The following is a 25,082-nucleotide window of genomic DNA, read 5'->3' as shown; positions in this document are numbered from 1 at the left end:
TAAATGAAGGCCAGGACCCATGTAAAAAGTGAAATCACACAGCAAGGCAGCGATATGAGAGTTGTCATGAAGCACTTGATGCCAGGACAAAAGAATCTGAGCTGAATCTTACAGCCTGTGAAGAGGGAGGTGTCTATGAAATTGCCATATTTAGAGAGATTCATTGGGTGGGGGTGTGTAGATGGATGACAGGGATACCAGTTAGGGTCCTTTTGTAGCATTATGGATGGGAAGTGATGAAAGGTAGGTGAAGGTAGTGCCAGGGACAACAAGGAACATTCCAAAAGAAAAATTGTCCAGGTTTGGAGGAAGACTAGAATGACTAGGTATGGGGATTGGAGAAGGGAAGCTGATTGGGGAAAGTGAGAGGCAACTTTTCTCGCTTTTTCTCTGGGATTGGAAATGTCATCATTACACCTGCTTCCCCTTGAATCACATATTTTGGGGGATATACATGAACTTTACATATGTGAAGTGTCTGTTTTATTGTCTTAGTAATACTCATGTTTTCAAATTATGTAACTTAATTTATTTACCGGACTAACCTTTTAACATTTCGTTTCAGTTGTTTGAGCTTCTCAATTTCTTGGCAGAGAATTTCATCTTCTCCTACATGGGACTGACACTGTTCACCTTCCAGAACCATGTCTTTAACCCAACATTTGTAGTAGGAGCATTTGTATCCTTTACTATGTGCTCTATTTTACAAACTTTTTTTTTTTTTTTAAATTGAGGTTCTTATGTGTTTTCTGGAGGAGCAGTTGATAAAAATACATTTAAATATATAAAATTTTCCTCTGAGTACAAGTAAGGATTTTAACTCTTTTTTTCTGTTTTATTTATTCTATTTTCATTTCTGTTTATTGCACAGATAATACTGATAAATTGAAATGACAGAAGTATGTTTCCTACCATTCTGCAAATTCCTAAAGATAAACTGTTTGTCCTCTATTATTAAGGGAAGAAAGAGAGAGTAGATACTGGGGAGCGGTACAGTCTATGCCAGGGCAGTAGATGAAAGTTGGTGAAAGGCTGAAGGAGGCTCCTTCTCTCTCCTCCCTCCTTCTCTCCCCTCCCTCCTTCTCTCTCTCTCTCTCTGTCTCTCCCCTCCCTCTCTCTTTCTCCCCCTTTCTCCCTTTATCCCCTTCTCTCTCTCTCTCATTGAGTCTTTAAAATCCACTTGAAAGGGAGAAGCTGAGTACATGAAAGGGAGCCATCAGTATCGCCAACCTCATGAGAAGACAGGAGGAGGTGAAATCCAGAGCATGGGTGCGGGGGAGCATTGGCCTTCACTGGGAGAAGGCATAACTCCACCATGGTTCCAGGAGAAGATAGGTTATGTAGAGATGAAGGCGCATTTGCAAGATGGTGTTCCTGACTGATAATCTCTATTTTAATCTGTAAAGTGATTATCTGCTGGAAGTGAGATAGGAGCAGGTGGCCTATCAGTTATTTGTTATGTAACAAATTATCCTCAAATTTAGCAGCTTAAAGCAACAACAGTCATGCATTATCTCATACAGTTTCTGAGAGTCAGGATACCAGAAGTAGCTTCACTGGGCTCTTCAGGCTCAAGGATCTCTCATGAGGTCGCAATCATGCTGGGACTGTACTCTCTGCAGATTTGATGGGCTGAAAAATCCACCCCAAATTCACTCACATGACTGTTAGCTAGAGGCTTCAGTTCTCCACGTGAACATTTCCATGGGGCAGTTCACAGCATTGCTTCCCCCAGAGGGAGTGAGCTGAAAGAGCCCCAAGATGGAAGCCAAAGTGCCTTTTATAACCTAAACTTGGAAATGGTAAAGCATCATCCCTTCTGGCGTATTCTGTTGGACACAGGTGAACCCTAGTGCAGTATGAGTGGGGGCTTCACAAGGCTGTGAATAGTTGCAGGCAGGCATCTTTGAGGACCATCTTGGAGGCTGGTTTCCACAGGTGACAGGGGTTTTAAGGAGAAGATCGAGAAATAGTTGTTGTAGAGAATGGGACAGTGAATTGACCAAAGAAATGCTGTAGGATTGCTGAGCAGTATTAGGGACTCATTTCAGTCTGAGAAATAGATATTAGCAGTAGAATCAGTCTGCCCTGTTATATGACTTCATCCTGGAGTACTTAGCTGTAAGCATGGAGGAAAGAGATAGTTGGGTCCATCTCGGTTTGGAGTTTTGTCAGGTGGATGCAAAGAAAGCACAGAAAGAGGCAAAATGAATGTTAGGTATTGGAGACTATTATTAAGATGTGGTTAAGAAGGGAAGTGAAGCAGGGAAAGGACTGACTAAGGGGAAAGTAGCAGAATCTTTAAACTGGAGGTCCCAGTGAGATGGAAGAATTATCTGAATGAGATAGATAAACATGAGACATAAAAAAAAAAAAATGTGGTTAGAGAGAAGGACGTTTGAATTAGTGATTTTTCAAAAGAAGTGTTTTAAAAAACACCTCAGAATACAGATTCTGCCAAAGAGACTAGCAGAAATACTTTTTAAATTAAAACTCTAGGATTTCTGTTAGAAAGTGAGATATTACTAAAATGCCATTCTACAGAGTCTTAGTCTTTTGGGAATGAACTTCAGGCAAAACAGATAAAGCCCTATTAATAAGAGAAGAACCTTAGCTGGAAGACTCCCATGAGATTGGTAACTTCATATCCTGCTAGTGTTTGAGAAATTGTTGAGCAGTCACATGCCTTGACCCACTACACTTAACTGGAAACAAGGCTAAATATTCTCCCTAGGTTTCTGAGTCTGTTAGGAATTGAAGTTTCTCCATGCAAAATCCTACCATGAAAATTGACCCTTACCAGAGAGAGCTGTTCTCTTGCTGGCTATGTCAGTTAGGATCTAGGTTTGGTTTCATGTGACAAAGACCCAAATTAACTGAGGTGTAAACAAGATAGAGGCTTATCAATGAGCATATAATGCTTATGTGCAGTTCTTTTTGCCTTTAGTCTTACAGACTCTAGCCATTTCCTCCCACTTTTTTTTTTTTTTAATCTTTACATGAGGATATTTTTTCCATTGCTTTTCAGAGACAGTGCGGGGGGGGGGGGGGGGGAGAGGGAGGGAGGGAGGGAGGGAGGGAGGGAGGGAGGGAGGGAGGGAGGGAGGGAGATGGAGAGAGGGGAGAAGAGAGAAAGAGAAACATTGATGCGAGAGAGACACATCGATTGGTTGTCTCCTGCATGTGCCCTGACCTGGGCTGGGGATCGAACTTGCAACCAAGGTATGTGCCATTGGCCAGAATTGAACTCAGGACCCTTCAGTCTGCAGGCTGATGCTCTAACCACTGAGCCAAACCAGCTAGGGCTGTTTTGTTTGTAATCATAGTTTTTCCTTTATATTCCTTTCAGAAAACAGGGTGAAAATTATATTGTAACTCCTGAAATAAAAATTGTAATTGTAAAGCAGGCATCTCTACAGATAGCAAACTGGAGGAAAAGACACTAAAATTGTTTGTTTGTTTTTTGTTAAAACCATTCTCAATTACCATTAAGCCTTCCCTTTGAAGCAGGGTGGAAGTTATAGACTTGAAGGAACACATCAGGGCGAGCAGAAATGTCAGTGGGATGAAGAGCTTGAGCTGCCCTTTTCTGAGGAAGCAAGGGCAAGTTTAGCCAGTGTTACTCTTCCTCCTACCAACACTGACAATTAAAATGAATTAACCTATTATGTTAATAAATCTTATGTTTATACCAAAGAATCTCTGCTTTTCAACATATTTCTTTTCATCTCATGAATTTCCTATATGTTAGATCTGCACTGTCCAATTTGGTAACAACTGACCACTTGTGATTATTTAAATTTAAATTAATTTAAATGAAATAAAATTTCAGTTCCTAGATCACACTAGCCACATTTCGAGCACTCAGTATGTTGGACAGTACAGATAGAGAGCATTTTCATCATTGCACGAAGTTCATTTGACTGCTCTGTGTGAGAGAAATTGGAAGACTGTCTTAGAAACTGAGCTTCCTAAGATAGTCTTTCACCGTCTTGAATGCAGAGTCTAAATAATATTAATACAGTCAAAAGAAATTATCCTTAACCTATAATAATTTTAGGTTGCTATTTTCCTGGGAAGAGCTGCCAATATTTACCCCTTGTCCCTCTTACTTAATTTGGGTAGAAGAAGTAAGATTGGATCAAATTTTCAACACATGATGATGTTTGCTGGTAAGTTTTAACTTTCCCCACTCCAAGAAACCACTCACAAGGCATATACCAGCTTGATTTTAGCAAGAAATGCTATGCTGGTAATGTATTACTCCCTTAAACATTGAAGGTGCAATCTCCAATAGAAAAAATTTTATAGTGTCCCATTCCCTTCTATGGGAAAATTGTCATGTTCTGGTTCCAAATTCCCAGTTCAGAAATGATGTCATACATGAAGATAGATATTTATGTGCTTTTGCACAAAAACCTGTATGTGAATGTTTATGGCAGTTCCATCCATAATTGCCAAACTCTAGAAATAGCCCAGTTGTCTGTTACAGTGGGGGAATGAATAAGCAGACTGTGGTACATCCATGCTGTGGGATACTACTTAGCACTGAAAAGAACAAACTGTTGATACAGCAACATGGATGAACCTCGGAGGCATTATGCTGAATGAAAGAAGCTAATCTCAAAAGGTCACATACTATCTGATTCCATTTATATGACATTCTGAAAAAGACAAAAGCATAGCAATGGAGAACAGATGAGCTGTTGCCAGGGGTTTGGCAGGGTGATGGAGAGGTTGGACTGAGAAGAGGTTGAATCAAGGAATTCGGGGGGTGGGTAATGAAAGTGCTCTGTGTCTTGGTTATGTTAGTGGTCACACACCTCTATGCATTTGTCAAAATTCATGGAACTGTGTACCCAAAAGGGTGGAATTTACTGTATGTAAATTCAAAAATAAATTTCAAAAAATTGTTAAGAGACCAATGCTTGTCAGTATCGTCTACTAATTCTTTTTCCATTTATTTGTATGTACTTATGTATGTTGATATATATTATGTATTTGTTCACACCCCTCTAAGTTCTGAGAATGCCTTATTTCTCTGAATTTACGCAGTTCACATTGGTAATGACTTACTGAAGAAATACCTCTCCCATTCCCTTCTAGGCCTTCGTGGCGCTATGGCATTTGCCTTGGCCATCCGCGATACTGCCACTTACGCGCGGCAAATGATGTTCAGCACCACTCTTCTGATTGTGTTTTTTACTGTGTGGGTATTTGGTGGTGGCACCACTGCCATGCTGTCATGCTTGCATATAAGGTAAGAAGTGATTGGAGCCCTCATTTTAATATTAAATTATAATTCAGGTTATTTTTCTTTTAATCATGAGAAAATTTTAAGCTTTGACAAATCTATAATGTTAATGTTTTCCTTTTAAAAACTAAATAACATAGTACAGAAAAACGAAAATTAGGCAAAAGAAAAACAAAAACCACTGTTAACACTTTGAAGGATTCTTTCCAGACCTCTTGCTGTGCATTCTATACATTTTTAACAAAAAGGGGCAATATACAGGTACTCTTGTAAACTGATTTTTAAATGTAATATAGCACGGGCATTTATGTTAGTAAATCACGTTACTTTAATGGCTGTATGTATCAGAATTTCTTTAACCAAATCTCTACCTTTGGATTTTTGTATTTTTCTAGGATTTTGCTATAACCAGTAGCATTCGAGGCTTTTGCTATTACTATTACCATTAACAATGTGAACACTTGTAAATGCATGCACCATTGTGCATTTGTTTGATTATTTCCTTATGATGCATCCCTAGAAGTGGAATTGCTTGGTCAAAGGATATGCATATGTTTAAGGCTTTTTGATCCATATCACCAGATTGAATTAAATTTTTTCTTCTGCAGCCTGTAAGATAGTCCTGTTTATCTCAACCCTAATCAATATTAGATACTACCATTATTTCTCATCTTTATGATCAGCACAGTCTCTGACCTGACAATCCAAGGTCGAGATTGTGAGGTCTTCATTTTAGATGCACTCTCATTAACGTATTCAATTGGAAAGCTCCCTTGTATCAAGAGTTCTGCATTGTTTCCATGGATACGGCAGCCTATGTTGCTAAAGCCTTTGTAGATTTTAGTTCTGCATTTGACTGAAACTTCATAGACCCTCAGAGCTACTGAGCTTCCAGAATGTCTAGGGTTTATTAGAGAAAACAGTATTTCACATTTTACAGAATCCATTCTCCATTTTTTCATTTTATTATGCCTTTCTTTTAACATTTGAAAGACCAGCCAGCCTAAAATCACACTTTGAATGTGGTTTTTATTGTCTTTATCTCCCTTTACTATTCATATGCCTTTCTCACAATTTCTGTGCTATTGTATATAATAAAAAATAATGTTCATATAACCCTGATTATTACTTCAGGGAGGACTGGGCATTTTTTGAGCACCTACTATGTTCTGGGCATTGTGCTAAGTGCATTTTAAACGTTTATCTAATCACAGTAGCTCCATTTTATAAGTGAGGAAACAGAGGCTTAAAAATTTCTAAGTTCAACGTCATATAGACAATTAAATGGTGGACAGAGGAACCTCATCAAGAAATGAGGGTGGGCCCAGCCGGGCGTGGCTCAGCGGTTGAGCATCGACCTAGAATCCAGGAGATTGTAGTTCAATACCTAGTCAGGGCACATGCCCAGGTTGTGGGCGTAATCCCCAGTCGGGCGTTCAGGGGGCAGCTGATCAATGACTCATCATCGATGTTTGTCTGTCTCTCTCCCTCTCTCTGAAATCAATAAAGATATATTTAAGAAATAAAGAAAAGAAATGAGGGTGGTAAATTTTGGAAGGATTAAACATCTTCCTTTTCTCAAGAGCTTGTAAATGAAGACTCATCCTTATTCTAAGAAAAACAAGATTAAATGTAAGAATTTTGGAAAAATCATATTCTTAAATGGAGTCTCAGTGTTTCAGTAGAATCAGTTCTCTTCCCTCCACACAAAGCAAACAAAATATTCACGCTTATCCCTCCTCCCCCAAACCCACAAAACCTCCTACTCACACAAAGTTGAATCCACTTCACCAGCCTTGCAAGCTCTTTGGCCCCATCTTGCCTGTCCTGTAGCATATTTTGGCACTTAATTATATATATTACCTTACAGTCTTAGGTTAACTCATGTTGTTCTTTTTTTGGGATTTTTGAGCCTCTGTAAAGAGAGACTGGAATTTAAGTTTCACTTCCCAACTCCAAAATTTGTCTAGCACAGTTTTGAGGAGGCTGATGATAAGTTTAAGATTAATGCAGAATTAGACTTGACTTGGAGTTCCTGCTCATTAATTTTGAGGTCTTGCTCCTTCCTTTACTAATTCTGTGATCTTGAGCAAGCCCTTTACCCTTTTTAAGCCTCAAGGTCCACATTTGTAACTCGTGTGTGTTAGTACCCACCTCCTAGGGTTGTTGTGAGCTAATGTCTGTAAAGCTCTTAGCACAGCATTGCGAATGTGCCTTTTAGTCATTCATTCAATAAATTGAGCACTAACTGTGTGCCAGACACTATTTGAAGCTCTAACTTAATCATTCTCAGATGGGGGTGATTTTTGCCCCTCTCCCCAAGGGACATTTAGCAATGTCTGGAGACATTTTTTGTTGTCACAATCGAAGACAGGAAGCTGCTATTGGCACCTAGTTAGTAGAGGCCCAGGGTGCTGCTAAACACCCTACAGTGCACAGAGTAGCCCCTCACAACAGAGAATGATCTGGGCCAAAATGTGAAGGTTGAGATCCTGATCTCGAGAGGTACAGTGGTGGTAACAAGATAGAAAAAGTCCCTGATCTCATAAAGTTTGTATTTTAGTGGGAGAAGACAGACAGTAAACTAGTAATCAAGTAAAAATGACAATTTTAGATGATATTGAATGTTATGATGACAAACAAGGTACTGTGATGATGACTAGGGATCAAATGCATTTTATAGGTGGAGGTCAGGAAATTCACCGCCCCCCCTCTCTCAAGTTACATTTAACCTCAGTCTACCTGAAGGACAGGGTATTGCCAATTAAACAGTGAGCAGGAGGAAGAGCAGTCCAGGCAGAAGGGAAAGCAAGTGCGAAGGTTCTGAGGCAGGAACAAACTTGACCTCTTTAATGAACAGAAAAAAAAAACAAAAAAAAACCACGTGGCTGGAATATAGTGATTGAAGCATAGATAGGAAATAAGGCCGGCAAAATTCTATAGGGGCAGGGGTTGGCAAACACTTCTATAAAGGGGCAGATAGTAAATATTTTAGGCTTTGCAGGCCATATGGTCTCCGCCTCAATTACTCAACTCTAGTGTGAAAGCCCCACAGACAGTGTATAAATCAGTTGCTGTGGTAGTATTCCAACAAGACTTTATTCACAAAAACAGGAGGTGTACTGGATGTGGCATATGGGCCGTAGTTTGTGGATCCCTGCTTTCAGGTTTTGAAGGACATGGTATTGAGTTTGGCTTTTAAAATACAATGGGAAATCTTGTAAGATTTTAAAGCAAAGGAGTAACATGATTATTTTGTAGGGTAAAAGCATCACTCCAGCTATTGTATGGACAACAGATCCTCAGTGAGTTAGACCCAGCCAGCTAGCTATTCCTACATCCTTTCATTGTTTGTGACAGTCACATTTGGCTCCCTGTCATTTACCAAGCATATTTTGCACTTCTCTGTCCCTAAGCATTTGCCCTTATTGTTTCTCTGCCTGGAATTCTTTTTCACTCCCAAGAAATGACACAGCTCAAGTGCCTCCTCTTTTCTGCCCTCTTCTTTTGTATTGGGACCATTCTTCCAATTGCTTGGGTATCTTTATTAACATTGGGTATCTTTATTACAGCACTTATTTCAATCAGCCTTGTAATAACAATATTGTTACAAGGGCTACCACTTTGTGTTAATGATGTACCAGACACTCTTTAAAATCTTGAGATGCGTTTTTCTCATTTAATTCTTGCAACAACTCTGTGTGGTGGATATTATCCCAATTTTCCAGGTGATAAAAATCATGCTTCATTGGGCTACATAATTTGACTAAATTTACACAGCTAGAAAGGAGCTGAAGTCAGATTGGAGCCCAGCTCTCCCGGATTGCAAAATCCTTGGGGATTACACTGTAGTTGTGTCTGTTTTCCCCCACTAGTCTGAGCTCCTTGACAGCAGGGGCCATGTCTAATTCATGTCTATGCCCTGTGCCTAGCTCAATGCCTGGCAGATAATAAGTGCTCTCTAAATGTTTATTATATTGAATTGGCTTCCGATAATGTGCCATCTGAGATTACAAATGTGCTCTAAGACCACTAGGGGTCACTTTAGATGCACAAATGTGCTAAGAAGATATTGAACAGCTTCTGGCCATTTTAACAAAGAAGAAATGAACCTTTCTTGGAATGATGAATCTGGTCATAGCCATCTGTTTTCAAGTACTTGACCATGATTCAAGTGCCTTTCAGATGAGGTCTTGCATCATTTTCCTCCCTTTGGTGTTATTTGTATTCTGGGTTGCTACTGCTACAGCTTCTCACACTGCTATTTTTTCTGTGTTGTCTGTAGTAGTGAACTTAATCGATAAACATTTGAGCACCTATTGTGTGTCAGGTACTGTGCTAGACTCTGGGGATACAGAGATGAATTGAGACATGGCCTTTACCCTCAAGGAGCTCACAGTCTATTTGGGGAGACTGACAGGTAAATAACTATACTGTACTGTGTTAAGTGCTGTAGAAGGTTCTAGAAAGTGCTGTCAAAGCACAAAGGAAAAAATGATTCTCCTTGGAGGGGGTCATAGAAAAGGAGTAAAAAAATGAAGGACAGTGCGTTTCAGATAGAGGGAACAGCATGAGGGGGAGGCATGGAGGCTCAGGAGAGGACAGGGATTTGGGAGAGTATTAGTCAGGTGTGGCAACAGAGAGTATGTAGAATAGAATAAGGGGAAAGGTAGGTTGGAGTGGTGGGGTGCTACTTTGTAGAGAATTTTGAATGCCACACAAAGGATTTTAGACTTCACCCTCAGGGTTGTAAGCCACTCTCAGAGTTTTTTGTCAAGGGAATAACCCAGTGAGGTCTATGCTCTAAACAGTGAAATCTAGGGGAGAGCTTGGCAGCTGGATAACCTTACATCCAGTTGCTACAGACCCCATGAGTCAGAAGGAGGCCTGAGCATGAGCAGTTGGAATAGAAAAGATCTGAGAGACAGCTTAGAAAGAATGAACGAAGTTGGTGAGTGCTGCTGGTGTCGAGGAGATAGAGAAGAGTCAAAGAGAACTTCTTCATAATGAAGCTGTTCCCTGGGAAATGGAAAGCAGGAATTCTGAGCAGATGAAAAAGAATTACGAAGAACCAAGGCTAATGTCTAGCCATTAGCCTATGAAAAAAACAACCTGTAATTGGACCCTCTCTTCAGTCATCACAACAGAATGTTACCATGAGAGCTGAGAGGTCCGAAAACATGAAACTCCCTGCTGGAACTGCATTGTGCCAGCCGTGTTTTTGGAACTGCCCAGTCATTCTTATTCAGTAACTGGGGCAATGCTGCTTTCTCTGACTCCTCTTGTAATGGACTTATATTCAGAGAAGCAAATGTTATTGTTCTGAAAATGGTAAGTGGGGTTGCAGGAAGATACTCATTAGCAGACCCTGCTTGCCTAGGGACTCAGCTGTTGCTAAGGAAAGCGGCAGGAGCCAAAAATTTATATCAACAACCAGAGAGAAGCAAGAAAACGTTAACCATTCCATAGCTTCTGCATTGAAAAAAGTGGTTGCCTGACAACATACATGTGTGAATAGACTTTTTTTTTTTTTTTTTTGGCTTCAATATCTCATTTGCCTTTTGTTTTTCTCCTTTAGGGTTGGTGTTGATTCAGACCAAGAACATTTGGTAAATATGCGTTTGTGTTGTCCCTGGCGTTTCTGTCGAATGTGCAGTTGTTTGGAAAGAAAACAATCTGCTGTAGACTTCATGCCACCATTATTGAGAGCCTGTCCTATTTGCATCAGCTCTGAACTGGCATCATTCCTGGCCTTTCTCACTCGGCCATAGAAACAAAACTGAATTTTAGACAGCGTGTGGTTATCAGGGGTGACAGCTCTCATATCTGTGGGCCAACCTGGGCTTTGGCTGCAGAGACGAGCAGTACCATAAGCTCTCCCAAGTTTTCAAGTGACTGCTCTGGCACAGGGAGCCTTTTTCCACTTCGGTTTGCGCATGAAGGCTTTTCTCTGATGTAAGCCCCACTCCAGCTGCTCTTCCTGTGTAACTTTCAAATTGGATGACCAGCAGCTGCCCTTGAGAACTGCCCTAGAAGCTTTGGAATCTTCAGCCAGTCTTCCCTCCCTGTTCAGGAAAATGCACTTTCTTACCCCGTGCCTCGGCCTTGCCCACTTTTCCTTGCAAGCTTCCATGTGTCACTTTCTCTGCTGTTCCTCTGCACCTGAACCTGATAGACTGAGTGCAGTGGAACTTAGTGCCTTCTCTAGTCTCACCACTCTTTTCTGGTGTTTTCTATCCACTTTTTAATGGTTTCTGAGCACCACTAAATATGTGACTCTATCCTAGACATTAGAATTAGATGAGAAATCACAGAAATATTTTTAAAGATGGAAAGCATCTCTTTCAAAACACAATTCTTTTTCTTGTCTGAAACAAGCCCTGGTATATTTGTCTTCAGGATGTAGTTCAAAAAATCATTCATTAGATTTATTTCCTAAATGCTAATTTTGTTAGCTGTTGAATGATGAGTGTTATGTGATATTTTAGTACTTGCCTCTTTTTTGGTAAGAACCTTGAAATATAATTCAGTGGGCTTGAAATACCTGAGCAAACCAGGCTAGATAAATTTCCATGGTGCTCAGCTGCTGGGGTAGTTTCCAAAGGGATAATAGTTCCTTAATGCTTCTACTTCATGTCCAAACAAAAGTAGTTATCACACAGCTCACCAGACAAGTGCTTGATCACTACCTCATAAGTCTCCACCTGCTTTGTCACCTCTGTCATCACAGAGGAGAAATGGAAATGGAGTGACAGAGAGAGAACCAGGTTGGTGAGTACCACCTGTGACATACAGAAAAAAAATACCATTTTCCCTTGCCTTCAAATCCCTATGGATGTCTTGGTTTGTTACATTGTTTACTCAATATTGTGAGTGTCCACTGGGAAGAGCAGAGAATCAGTATCCTTAAGTATGGAGTGTGTGGGGGTTGGGTATACAGGTGTTTATGTGGTGAGGCGATCGTGAGATTTATAGATTAATTGCTCTTCAGAAAGTGAGACACATAAACCTATGCCTACTGATATAAAAGGAAATACAGGTGTTTTTCGGCTCTTACAAATCCATGCATTGTTTTCAAACATTTTTCTGTTGTGTATACGTATTGAAAGGAAGATTCATTTATATCCAGTATCAGGAAGGAACCAAAATCCTGGAACCACAGAACACTAGTGCTAGAAAGGGCCTCAGTATTTTCTAACCCTCACATTGCATGCATAAATTCAGGCAGGCCCGCAGAGGGAGAGGGACTTGCCGAGCTAGTTCCTGTCAGTGGACATGAACCAGATCGCCTAACTACCCCACTACTGACCACACCATATCACAAATAAGGACCCAGTTTATGTTTTTGGAAGCTATTTTCGAAAAGGCTAGCTTGCTACGTTGTTAGTTTTCCCTCCTGGCCAGTCGCTTACTATGGAGTTTCCCTACTTGCTTTCATTTTGCTAGTGTTCTAAGAACATAGTAGCAACTTTAAAAGTTTCTAATGTTCCCCAGGTTGGAGATTATCTCATACATAATAGGCCATATTTCTGATTCTATAAAGAAGTGACTCCAAATATATGTTTTTTATCTTTGTGCATACATTGAGTTCTTTATTGTTTGTTTGCAGGGTGTTCCTGAAAATGAAAGAAGAACTACCAAAGCTGAGAGTGCCTGGCTTTTCCGGATATGGTACAACTTTGATCATAAGTATCCTTAATTGAGAAAAAAATGGTAGTATGGACAAGGACAATTACGATTTAATGGAACAGCTGTTTTGACCATTCCCTTCCTGAAGCAAAACATAAACCCTTTGGTCTTCCCTTTCCCCTTCAGTGTAGTGGAGAAGGTTGTTAAAGAAAACCCATGCAAATTAATTCCTCTGAAAACCCGTGAAACCAGTAGGAACTGGGAATTGCAGAAGCTGGCTGTGTGAAAGAACTCAGGAGTCCTTATGGTAGATTTTCTTTGGTGTATAGGTTTATTTATTGAGCAAACTTTAATATTTGTTGTCCTTTAGCTAACTTAGTGAATCTTGAAAAAGGTATTTATTGGTTCTTGTCAGTGTACTTGCTAGAATAAAAGAGAAAAGGCTGCCTTAGGAAAAAGCATGAGATTAAAGTTAAATACACAGTTTTTAATGTTAGCTACCACAATAATGAGTGCTATGCCTTTTTGCTCTGACCTTTCCAGAGACTGTCAGATTCTCCTCTCCATTCCAAATGCCCATGTTTTGTTGTTTGCCAAGTTTCTTTCTTGTCCTGTTGTAACAGTCTTCTTCATAGCTATACTTTGGGTCAAGTTATAGTCTATAACCTGCTTAGATAATGCCTTTAAAAACATTTTGTCACTCACTGTTTATTAAAATTAATTTCTTATTTCAAAATGAAACTATAAAAAGGGACCATGGAGTTCTTTCAGGCTGAGACTTATCAGTAAATGAATCAAACCTGATTTATGTTCCATTGAAGCAAATTTGGGACAACTACATAAAAAGATTTTCCTTGCTTTTGTCTTTCTGATCAAAGCCTTGTATACTTAAGAAAAATGCATTCAACACTAATCACTAGACTATACTACTTACTATATTCTGTTGACTAGATTTTTATGTTCACTTTTCACAATACTCAAATTACTGTATGGAAACAAGAATGCATGCATATCTATGGTATTAAGACTCTCATTAGGGAGAGAGATCCTGGCTCTTTAAAATTGTTTAATGATTATGTCATTCCTTTTGACTCCATTATCAGCATTTTGGCTATAAGCCACTTCTACATCTCTTTAGGCTTTTTCATTCCTCTCATTTAACAAAAATTTTTTAGTGTTTCCTGCATAAAATGTTCTGTACATTTTCTGCATAATATACAAACAATTAAACGATTCTAATATAGAGAAAGAGTAGAATAATAGCTTTTTTTCTGGAGAGCATTATAGAACTAAACACCAAGACTTGTTTGACTCAATATTACCCTATTAAGTACTACTGGACTAAGACCTGGTAATTTTAAAACCTAGTGCCCTGGTAGAATTAATGATTCATCATTCTATATTTCAGTTCCTTCGTATAGCCAGATTGTTTGTTATAATTGAGATACAACTTAAATACAGTAATGTACATAAATCTTAAGTGTATAGCTTAATAAATTTTGATCTGTGTATATACCTGTGTGCCTGCCACCCATAGAAAGTATATAAAACATTTTCAGCACCCCAGAAGGTGCCCTGTGTTCCCTTGTAGTCAGTAATGACTTCCCCATCCACCCCTAAAAGGGCAATCACTATTCTGATTTCTAGCAACATGGATTAGTTTTACCTGCTTTTTCTCATCATATAGATGGAATTATGTGTATTATTTTGTCTTGCTTCTTTCACTCAACATTGTATAGTTTATCCATATTGTTGTCTGTACTAGTAATTCATTTTTTTTTCCTTTGTTGAGTACTGTTCTGTAGTATGAATATACTACACGTTGTGTTTTTCCCCAACCATCTACTATGGCTAAACATTTGGTTTGTTTCCAGCTTTAGGCTATTACAAATAAAGCTAAACATTTGTGTATACATCTTTTGGTAAATACAGGCACTCAGTTGTCTTTAGTTAGACACCTAAGAGTGGAATTTAGGGCAGATGTATATTTAACTTTAATAGATAGTGCCAGCCAGCTTTCCAGAGTGGTTGTAACCAATTTACATGCCCATCAGCAAGTTAAGGGAATTCCAGTTATCCCACACCTCCACCAAAACATGGTATTTGTCAGCCTTTTAACTTTTAGCCATTCCTATGGGTGTGTAGTGATATCTCAAGTGGTTTAGTTTGCATTTCTCTGATAACAAGTGAGGTCAAGCATCCTTTCATATTGGCCATTTTGATATCCTCTTTTATGAAGTGTGTCTGTTCAGTTCTTTTGCCCATTATGTGAATTGTCTTGTCTAACTGATTCAAATTTCTTTCTGTGTTCCTGAATTGGGTTCTTTGTTGGTTATATGTATTGTGAATATCTTTTCCAAATATGTAACTCACCTTTTCATGTTCTTAATCCTGTCTTTTGAGGAAGAGAAATTCTTCATTTTAAAAAATATATATATCTTTATTGATTTTAGAGAGAGGAAGGGGAGGGAGAGAGAGTGATAGAAACATCAGTGATGAGAGAGTCATTCATCAGCTGCTTTCTGCACGTTCCCTCCTGGGGATCGAGCCCACAACCCGGGCATGTGCCCTGACTGGGAATCAAACCTGGACCTCCTGGGTCATAGGTCAATGCTCAACCACTGAGCCACACTGGCCAGGCAGGAATTCATTTTAATGAAGTTTATTTTATCAGTCTTTTCTTTTATGGTTAGTGCTTTTTGTATCTTAAGAAATCTTTTGTATCCCAAAGTCATAAAGATATTTTCTTGTTTTCTTTTAAAAGTATGATGTGGTTGTTTTAGCTATCACATTTGAATTTGTGTACGGTGTGAGGTATGGGTCAAGACCTACTTTTTTGTATATTGGTGTTCAATTGACCCAGCACCATTTATTGAAAATACCACCCTTAACTCACTGAATTGCAGTGGAGCCTTTGTTGTAAATCACTGGACCATATAAGTGGGGGCTGTTTCTGGATTCTCTTTTCTATTTGTCTATTATTACATCAATACCAATCTCTCTTAATTATTGTATTTTTTTTTTAATTTATGTTTTTATTGATTTTTAGAGAGAGAGGAAGGGAGAGGGATAGATAGAAACATCAATGAGAGGAGAAACATCATTGATCAGCTACCTCCTGCATGCCCCTCACTGGGGATCAAGCCCAAAACCTGGGCATGTGCCCGGACCAGGAATCGACCGGTGACTTCTTGGTTCATGGGGCAATGCTTAACCACCGAGCCACACTGGCCGTGCTAATTGTACTTTTTACAAGTGTTGCTTTCCAAGAGGGGAAATCCTCTAGGTTTGTTATTCTTTAGTATTGCCTTGGCTATTTTAAGTCTGTTGCATTTTTGTCTAAATTTTAGAAGCAGCTTATAATTTTCATATACACACACTCACCAAAAAATGCACTGGCAATTTAATTGGGTTTGTATTAAATCTGTAGATGAATTTGGAGAGAACTGACATTTTCACTATATTGTCTCTTCCAATCCATGAACCTTCATTTATTTAGACCTTCTTTAATTTCTCACATTAATGTTTTATAGTTTTCAATAATAGGTTTTGCACATCTTTCATTAGATTTATCCCTAAATTTTTGATGCTATTTCAAATGGTTTTTATTTTCTACTTGTTTGTTGTATTTTCAGTATACAATTGGATTTTTAGATAATTGAACTTGTATCCAGCAGTCTGGTTAAGTTCACTTATTAGTTCTAATTGTAGATTCTTTTTGACTGGGAATCGAACCCGGATCGCCTGGATCCTAGGTTGACGCTCAACCGCTGAGCCACACCCGGCCGGGCTAATGTTTTATTTTTTCATCTTCAATACCTTGTATTTCTTTTCTATGTTTTATTACGCTGTCTAGACAGACCTCTCCAATACAATGTTGAATATAAGTGATAATCGTGGGCCTTTTTGTCTTATTCCTAACCTTGGGGGGAAATTTTTCAACACTTTATTATTAAGTATGATGTTAGCTGGAGGTTTTTGAAATATCCTTTTCAACTTTAGAATATTCCCTCTATTTCTAGTCTGCTGAGAGTTTTTAAAAAAATCAAGAACAGATATTGAATATTATCAGATGCTTTTTCTGCATCGAGGTGATCGTGTATTTCTTTTTTTCTCCTATAATCTGTTACCGTGTGATTTTCATTGGGTTTTTTAATATTAAACCAGTCTTGCATTGCTAGAACAAATCCCACTTGGTGTCACTGGGTTTAATTTGCTAATATTTTGTGTCTATTTTCATGAGAGATACTGGCTTGTGACTTTTTTCTTGTAATGTCTCAGCAGGTTTCTATAACAAGATTATGCTGGCTTTTTAAAACGAGAAGAGATTTTTCTCTTTTTCCATTTTCTGGATGATTGGTGTTAGTTCTTCCTTAGGTGCTGGGAAGATTTTACCCGTGATGCCACCTGGGCCTGAAGTGTTTTGTATAAGGTTTTTAATTTCCTTAATAGATACAGATAGGACGATTCAGATTTTCTTTTGTCAGTGTTTGGTAAGTTTTGGTTTTTAAGGAATTTGTTCATATAGAGTTAAACACCAAGACTTGTTAGCCTTAATACTGCCTTTTTAAGTACCACTAGACCGAAACCTGGTAGTTTCTGTACTCAGTGTACTAGTAGAATTCATCATTACAGGTTTTCAGTGGTTTTGTGTGACCAGATGTTTTATAAAGTGCATAAGTGCATTTATATAGAGTACTTCAGTCTTGACTTAGAATTTATAAATATGGGAATTCATGACATTTTTTTCTGACTTCCTCATTTTTAATTGAGAATAACCTGAGGTTATAATTTTAGAAAGTGAGGAATATGTGTGTCTTTTTCCCTTTCCCTACTTTTCTTGTGAGTTCCTCCTTTTTTCCTTCCAAGTATCATGTACAGTGGTGGGCAAAAGTAGGTTTACAGTTGTAATACACATAAATAATACACTAATGAATAAACTGTTTCCCATACTTACAACTATAAACCTACTTTTGCCTACCCCTGTATATTATCATATCTGTTTTTGTTTTTATTTTTTGGAGAATAAACAAATAGTGAAATAAGGGTCTATGATAGGAACTCGTGATTCATAATTGTTTTAAAAATGTTTTTAGAGTTGAATTTCCTTTGATACTGAAGTTTCAACTCATTCAAGAGGCCAGCTGAGTCTGCAATAAGTGATTCAAACCCTTTTTATTACTATATTCTACTACTGGGATATTTAGTCTCTTTTCTGACTATTAACCATTTTTATTTCCTTTGTGTCTCCTTTGGTGCTGAGAGTACTTTTGTCTTCCTTTTGGTTTTAGTAAAATCAGAAAAGAAAAGCGATATGATGGAAAGGGTGCAGGATTTGGAATCATACCAACCTGGGCTTAAGTATTGGTGCTTCGTTCACTTCATTGTGTCACTTTAGGCAGATCATGGGCCTCTCTGAGCCTCAGTTTCCATACCTGCGATATGGAGATGATAATAATAAAAGCTCCCTTTGCTATCTCACTGACATAATGTGGTGAGGAAATGAGACTACATATGTGAAAGCCCTTTGCTATCCTCTGAAATGGTTGGTGCACTGTGACGGCGGCTGTTATGAAATGAGTTGTTCTTTTAAATTTGCGAAGAAAGGAATGCAGCTCTTCCTTAACCAGCACAGCTATCTGAAGCCTCTGCTGACGCACAGTGGGCCTCCTCTCACAACAACACTCCCTGCCTGCTGTGGACCCATCGCCAGATGCCTAACAAGCCCCCAGGCTTATGAAGTAAGTGGGTTTTATCCAAAACCTAAGTTCTTTATTAAATTAAATTTATCTGCTCTGTGGTTGGGTTACTAGTTTTGTTTTGTTTTGTTTTGTTTTGCTTGCCTTTAAGGTATAAAACCCATGAGAGGGAATATAAGCATATTTTGCCCAGCCAGAAAATAAACTGAAATCTATATAATGTGTAGCCTTTGAAACATCATTTGGTAACATCTAGAATGGTACTTCATCTTACTGTTGGTGATTTTAGTAAATACTATTTCCATGCTGGTTTTCATTTATTTGCAGTATGTGGCCTGAGATCAGTGGCAAATGTGTGTGTTAACCTATAAATTCGAGTTGTCACAGTCATATTGAGGGGATTAATAAAACAATCTTTGATGCCCCTAAAGTGCAACAGATGGTCTTTTATTTCACACTTACCATCTTTTGAATATTAGAAAAGCTTTTTCTACCTCTGTTCCACATGGCTGGGAGGTGTGAGCATATCTAGATATAACCTAGATGCCATATTTTTTTCTCAGCTACCAACGTATGATTGCTGATTTGGCAAGTAGTGCAACAAAGAAAAAAATGACAAATGCTACCAGCCTTTATTTTAAAATGTGAACATTATGTTTTTAAGTTCTTTCTAAAAAATGTTTGCTTCTAACCCAACCCTTCAGAAATAACCTTTGGCATCAAATAAAGTGCCCATGTTAACAAAACCCACCGGTTTTGACCACTCTGATGCAGCAGCTCTAATAGAGAGGCGAGGCTGTGGTGAAGCAGTGCAGACATGCACTCCCCCAGTTCCCTATGACCGTCTCTGTAGTGTGTTAGCGCAGACCCCACAGAGAATGCATGGGGAAGCGTAGACTCAGTGAGGATGGCACCTGGGTCAGGGCAGAGTACCGTACAGCTTTGTGTTACATTGAGTCATGAGTGTCATTTCTGACAGATTGTGCTGGAGGAGTGTGGTGGCGGAACACCCCATGTTGTCTCTTCTCTCCCTCCCACATTCCCCAAGCCCCCTCTCAAGCACAGTCTCCATTCTCTCTGTGCCCTGTGAGCCCATGTGGCTCTGGGCAGAGGGGTCAGCCAGCTCTGTCAGTGAATCAGTGAGGTGAGGCTCTTGGATTCCAGAGACCCACTCGGTCATCACCAAAAGCCAGGAGAGTTCCACAAGGACTGTGTGTCCTGTGGAATAAAGCAAAATACAACATTGTGGGATTAGTTTCCTAGTGCTACTATAACAGAGTAGCACAACTGAATGGTTTAACAACAGAAATGTATTGTCTCACAGGTCTGGAGGCTAGAAGTCTGAGGTCAAGGTATTGGCAGGGTTGGTTCCTTCCAAGGGCTGCTCCATACCTCTCCTAGTTTCCTAGCTTGTGGTGGTTTGCTGCCAAGCTTTGGCATTCCTTGACTTATAGATGCATCACACAGGTCTCTGTCTTTGTCTTCACTTGGTGTTCTCTGTGTGTGTGTCCAAATTTCCCCTTTTTATAAGAATTTTCAAACAGTATGAAATGTACAAAGTGAGAAATGAAAGTTGCCCTGCTTTTCCCACCCAAATCCCTCAGAGGAAGTCTTTATTAAGGGTTTATTATGGATACTTCCTGATATATTTTATCTTCACAAACTTATATGTGTACATATAACTGTTTGTTATTGTTTTATACAAATAAGATCATGATCAGTATATTGTTCTGCTACTTGCTTTTTTTCGCTTAATAATATGTCATGGCTACCTTTCTGTGAGTACATGAGATCCTGTACCTTCTCTTTATTCATGGCTGCATAGTGCTCCATTGTGTGGCTACACCAAGATTGATTTAATCAGTCTCCTATGGATAGACCTTTAAGTTGTTTCCTTTTCTTTTTTTAAAAAATTACAAGCAGTGTTTATGGTGGATATCCTTTTGCATATAAATTTACCCAAGTATATATAGGTATATAGAGTAGATTTTAAAGCTTAAATTGCTGGATCAAAAGGCATGTATGCATTTTAAAATTTGATAGATACATCCCCAAACCTCAAACTTAATGAAGATATTAGAAGGTGCTGAAGAGACCCTGCTAACATTTGAAAGTTCCACAGAACTTTGCTCTGAGCATTGCTGAATTAAGTGATAGACACTAGTTAGGCTTAGTGCTTTAAATAGTTTAGGCAAGAAGGAATTATGGCTGGTTGGTGGTTATGGGTTTGTTTTTAATTCATATGTCTTTGTCTTTGAGTATTTAGGCAAATTTCTAGCAACAGCAAATTAAATTTATTTTATTTTGTCTAGTCTCCTCAGTCTATTTGACTATCTTACACAAATTTAAAATTTTCAAATACACATAGTATTGGAGAGCTGGATATAAGATGTCTCTATTAGTTCTACTTCCCTCAAGGAGTATTAGTCACATAGTTGGTTGTTGTTGTTTTTTTCTTGATCAATATGAGTGGTTAGAATGATTCTTACTCTGTACATTAAAAAATTACTTTCTTATCTTTAAAAGTAATGTGTGTTTGTTATAAAATTTGAAATAGTACAGAAACATAAAGAAGAAAATAAAAATTACTAGCAACCCTAGCATGCAGAGCTGACATTTTATTGAATGCCCTTCCAGACTTTTTTGTGCACACATATTTTTTACCAAAATGGCACTATATAATCTTGACTTCTTTTCCCTTTTGAGGAATTTTATTTAATTATACCCTGGGCCACAAAATTTCCATTAGAAGCAAAGTTCATCAATCTGGTAGACAAGTATGCAGGGAGGGTTCAATATATTTGGGGGATACTGTATTTCTAGGTATTGTTAATACAGAAGTAAAAGCTTCATATACATAAATCCATTCAATAATCAATTGAACTTACATTTAGTGAATTTTCTGTGTGCCCCAAACTGTTAGGTTATTGAACTAGAGCATAGAAGGGACTTAGTCTTGTGGGGGAAAGAGTGCAGAGCAGACCAGTGTCCATGCAGTTATGATACGAGGGTGAGTGCCTCTCTAGGGAGAGGGCTAAGTACAGGATGCTAGGGGAGAACCCAGGAGGGCCACCTCAGCTAGCCTTAGAAGATCCAGGAAGACTTCTGGGAGAAAGGGACTTTAAGCTGAGACCTCAGTGATAACTAGGTGCTCATCATGGAAGGAAAGCAGAGGGGACAGGAGGTAAGAAAAACCTTGAGAGATTTAAGCAGCTGTCAGCCGCTTAGTGTAGTTGCAGACAGTGGGGCCGCTGGGGCTGGGGAAGTAGACTGTGGTGGGAGATGAAGCTGAAGGCCCACGTCAGTAATGTCTTTTAGGCCAAGGTAAGGGCTTTAGAGTTTTTCTTAAGGGCAGTGGGCTACCCCTGAGGGGTTTAAATAGGGAGTCCTTGAAAATTCTGCTATTGGAAATGTTTCTTGAATTCTGTAATGATTCCTACAACTTATTTTATTTGCTTTTAGAACCAGGAACAATTGAAAGATGATGACTCCGATCTTATTCTCAATGATGGTGATATTAGTCTAACCTATGGGGATTCTACTGTGAACATTGAATCAGCAACATCTGGTGCCCCAAGGAGATTTATGGGAAACAGTTCTGAGGATGCCTTGGATCGGGAGCTTGCATTTGGGGACCACGAACTGGTCATTCGGGGAACACGCCTGGTTCTTCCTATGGATGATTCTGAACCCCCATTAAATTTGTTAGATAATACGAGACACAGTCCAGCCTAAACTTAACTAATACTCACTTAGTGATTTGTAAAATTTGCACATGTGATTGTGAAGAGATTCGTACTACCTAAAAATTCCCAGTGCATGTCTGAATGTTGAAGCTATATAAATTCTATTTATATGGCATTGAAAGAATATAAATATGTACAAGGCAGATTATGAACAAACTCTTCTTTTATGTTTTATTGGCTGCACTGTGTAGACTGGATCTGTTTGAGAAGTTTATTTTCACAGTGATGTTGTGTGTTCCGTTAACTTTATGTCTCAGTTAAAATATAAAAAGTGACAAATTTACTCAGTTAAAATATAAAAAGTGACAAATTTACTCTTTCTTATATTTACCTGACACTTAACAGGAGCATCTTGTGATGTGAATTAATTTTGTTTTGTGGGAGGGGAGGGGGAGAAGAAAGAAGGAATGTTATTTCTGGGGGAGCCCAGGGAGGAGAGGTTCCTTTGTTGGGAAACTTATGTTGATTGCTGCTGCCTTTGTCCTGACCTTTTCTTTCCTTTTGCTCTGGTGGCCTGTTGTGTTGCAAGAGGCTGATGGTGTTCTAATCTTGTCCCATTCAGGTTGGGGAGTGATGTGTGGCTCCCTTTTCCCCCTTGCTATGAAAGAACTGATTCCTTGACTACAGTATATTGCTGTTGGGAAAAGAAGGCTGCAGATGACTTCTAAGACTTGGTCTCTTTTCTTCCAGACCAAGACCATAGAAGGAGATACATCCAGCCAGCTTAGCCAAAGTATAGGTTATACAGTTCAGGGCCCTTGATTTTGATTTGGAGGGGCTGGGCGGGCTGCAAGGGGGCAGAGGGCAAGAGGGGAGTAAAGAGAAAGGTGGTTTGCAAGTCTCTCTTCCCAAATATGTAAATATTCTATACCAGATAAGTTTAAATAAGAAACTCAATTGCTGCTTACTTGTTGATTTCTGTACTTGATCTGTATAACAAGCTTTGTGGTCAGAAGTTTTTATATCGATTTAAATCACTGCTCTTTAGCAGACAAACAGGAGCAAAATGTAAAATTTTTGAAAATTTTTGTGTGTAGTTGTCATTTGTTAGTCTGTAGTTGATGTCAAAAGTTAATTTATGAATTCATGATCTTTGTACACTACACCGAAGTTGGTCATAGGAGAAATTCAGTGCTCTGGAGAGCCCACTGTAAGGGCGGTGCCTCCTCTGTGTGCTGGTGTAGTTGTCTTTATTTTCATGTGAATTTGTAATATGAAACTAAGCTGCCATGTGGTTTTGTTCTTTATAGTTTTCAAGGAAGAGTACATAACGATTTCCCATTTCATATTCAGAGTATGAAATTTGAATGCTATTTTGTGATGCTGAAAACACCTAAAGGTTCATTGAATGCTCAGAAGGGGGATACTTTCTTATGTTCATTCTGACCTGTTAACATTTCAGAAGGAAAGAGAAACTTCTGTGGGTTTTCCCCCCTCAGGTCTGAGTAGCATTGCCTTAAATTTTACCCAGTTCAAAAATTGATTTATTTACATGATGTTCAAATTTTCCAACAAAAAATCTTTCCAAAAAATATATATTTATTCTCCCAAAGGTATCTGTGCTATTGTAAATACTCCTTGAGATTTTAAGGGAATCCTACTGTTGTACACTCGAGTGGCAGCTCTAACTGTTGGCAGAGCCATTTGTTATGTAGTGGTAGTGACTTTCCTGCTATGCAGGAACTCTGTGCAGTGTGCGTTTTATATGATGTGTGCCTCTCATGCAGTCAAAAATTTCTTGTTAATGTATGCTTGAGGGGCTGTGAACTTCAGTGTCATTTACCCATGACGTTATTCACGTTGTAAAAGGTTATACAAGAAATTAACAACTACCTTTTTTATTGTCGGGTTACCGAGTTCACTTTATGAAAGTGACTGTAAATAGTTAGCATGACAAATTCGGTAACTTGTCTGTTTCAGCATGCATAAGACTTTTTCGTAGAGAAACTGCTAATGCTTGAGTCAACTAAATCAGCCTTTGTATATTATCAAAGGGGAACCAAGCCTGCTGTGCTCACATCAGCATCTGGAAGATTCTCCTCTCCTCTAATCTGTGTGCACATCTCCAAGCAAAGAAGGAAAAAAACGAACTCTGCTCATACATCTGTTGGGTTTAGACACCTGAATGAACTGAGATGAAGTACAGTCTGAGTTGCCATCACGCACAAGTAGAGCTGCTCTCGGACTTGCTTTTCTGTTCTCTGTGAACCCTACACGTTTGAATGACTTGAATGTTGCATCTTCTAAAGTTCTTTTTTTAAGGTTCCTTGGCATTTTATCCTAGTTGTCCGTGTTTGGCAATGTGATGTTACAATAATAGACTTTAATCTTTATGTATTTTTGTTTTCCTTTGGAGTACTTGGACAAATGTTATAGTGGTTTCTTTGTAGGAAAATCTGTCATTAAAAAAATTGTAGCCTTGCAAATAACCACTCACCGTGTTTAAGTCACATTTATTTTTCTACCTATATACCTAGTGGAAAAGGAAGAAGAAAGGTGTTTTAAAAAGAAACAAACACGAAGCTAACAGAACGCAAGTTATGGGGCAGCAGATTTTTGGTGCTTATATGTGAGACTGACTGTATTTACTTATGGTGACAATTGGTCCATTTATGAAACATGACTCAGAGCAGTTGAATCCTGTTGCACTGGTTGGTAGCCTGTTAGCTCAGTAATGGGTAATGTCATGAAAATGTTAGTTCCATTCTATGGGGAGAGTACATTCTGTATCCAGTTCGGTAGAAAGGCAGTTCC

At 38.8% G+C, this 25,082-nt stretch overlaps 1 protein-coding gene across 2 annotated transcripts in view; it reads left to right on the top strand.

The window, feature by feature from the left end:
* Positions 1 to 24,763, top strand: part of SLC9A6 (solute carrier family 9 member A6) — a 49,998-nt gene extending 25,235 nt beyond the window's left edge. The window contains exons 10-17 of one of the 2 annotated variants that reach the window (XM_081125629.1): positions 566 to 679; positions 4,061 to 4,172; positions 5,107 to 5,260; positions 9,585 to 9,674; positions 10,833 to 10,863; positions 12,864 to 12,943; positions 18,519 to 18,624; positions 22,045 to 24,761. In XM_081125629.1, the coding sequence (XP_080981755.1) occupies positions 566 to 679; positions 4,061 to 4,172; positions 5,107 to 5,260; positions 9,585 to 9,674; positions 10,833 to 10,863; positions 12,864 to 12,943; positions 18,519 to 18,624; positions 22,045 to 22,317 (960 nt within the window). In that variant the 3' untranslated portion in view covers positions 22,318 to 24,761. Of the gene's footprint in view, positions 1 to 565; positions 680 to 4,060; positions 4,173 to 5,106; positions 5,261 to 9,584; positions 9,675 to 10,832; positions 10,864 to 12,863; positions 12,944 to 18,518; positions 18,625 to 22,044 lie in introns of both variants that reach the window. The other variant, XM_081125628.1, reaches the window with a different exon arrangement.
* The last annotated feature ends 319 nt before the right edge of the window (positions 24,764 to 25,082 follow it).

This window comes from Miniopterus schreibersii (assembly GCF_964146895.1).
Source record: "Miniopterus schreibersii genome assembly, chromosome: X".
Taxonomy (NCBI): Eukaryota; Metazoa; Chordata; class Mammalia; order Chiroptera; family Miniopteridae; genus Miniopterus; species Miniopterus schreibersii.
The sequence above is the reverse complement of the archived record's forward strand: the minus strand, read 5'-3'. Positions and strand labels throughout refer to the sequence as shown.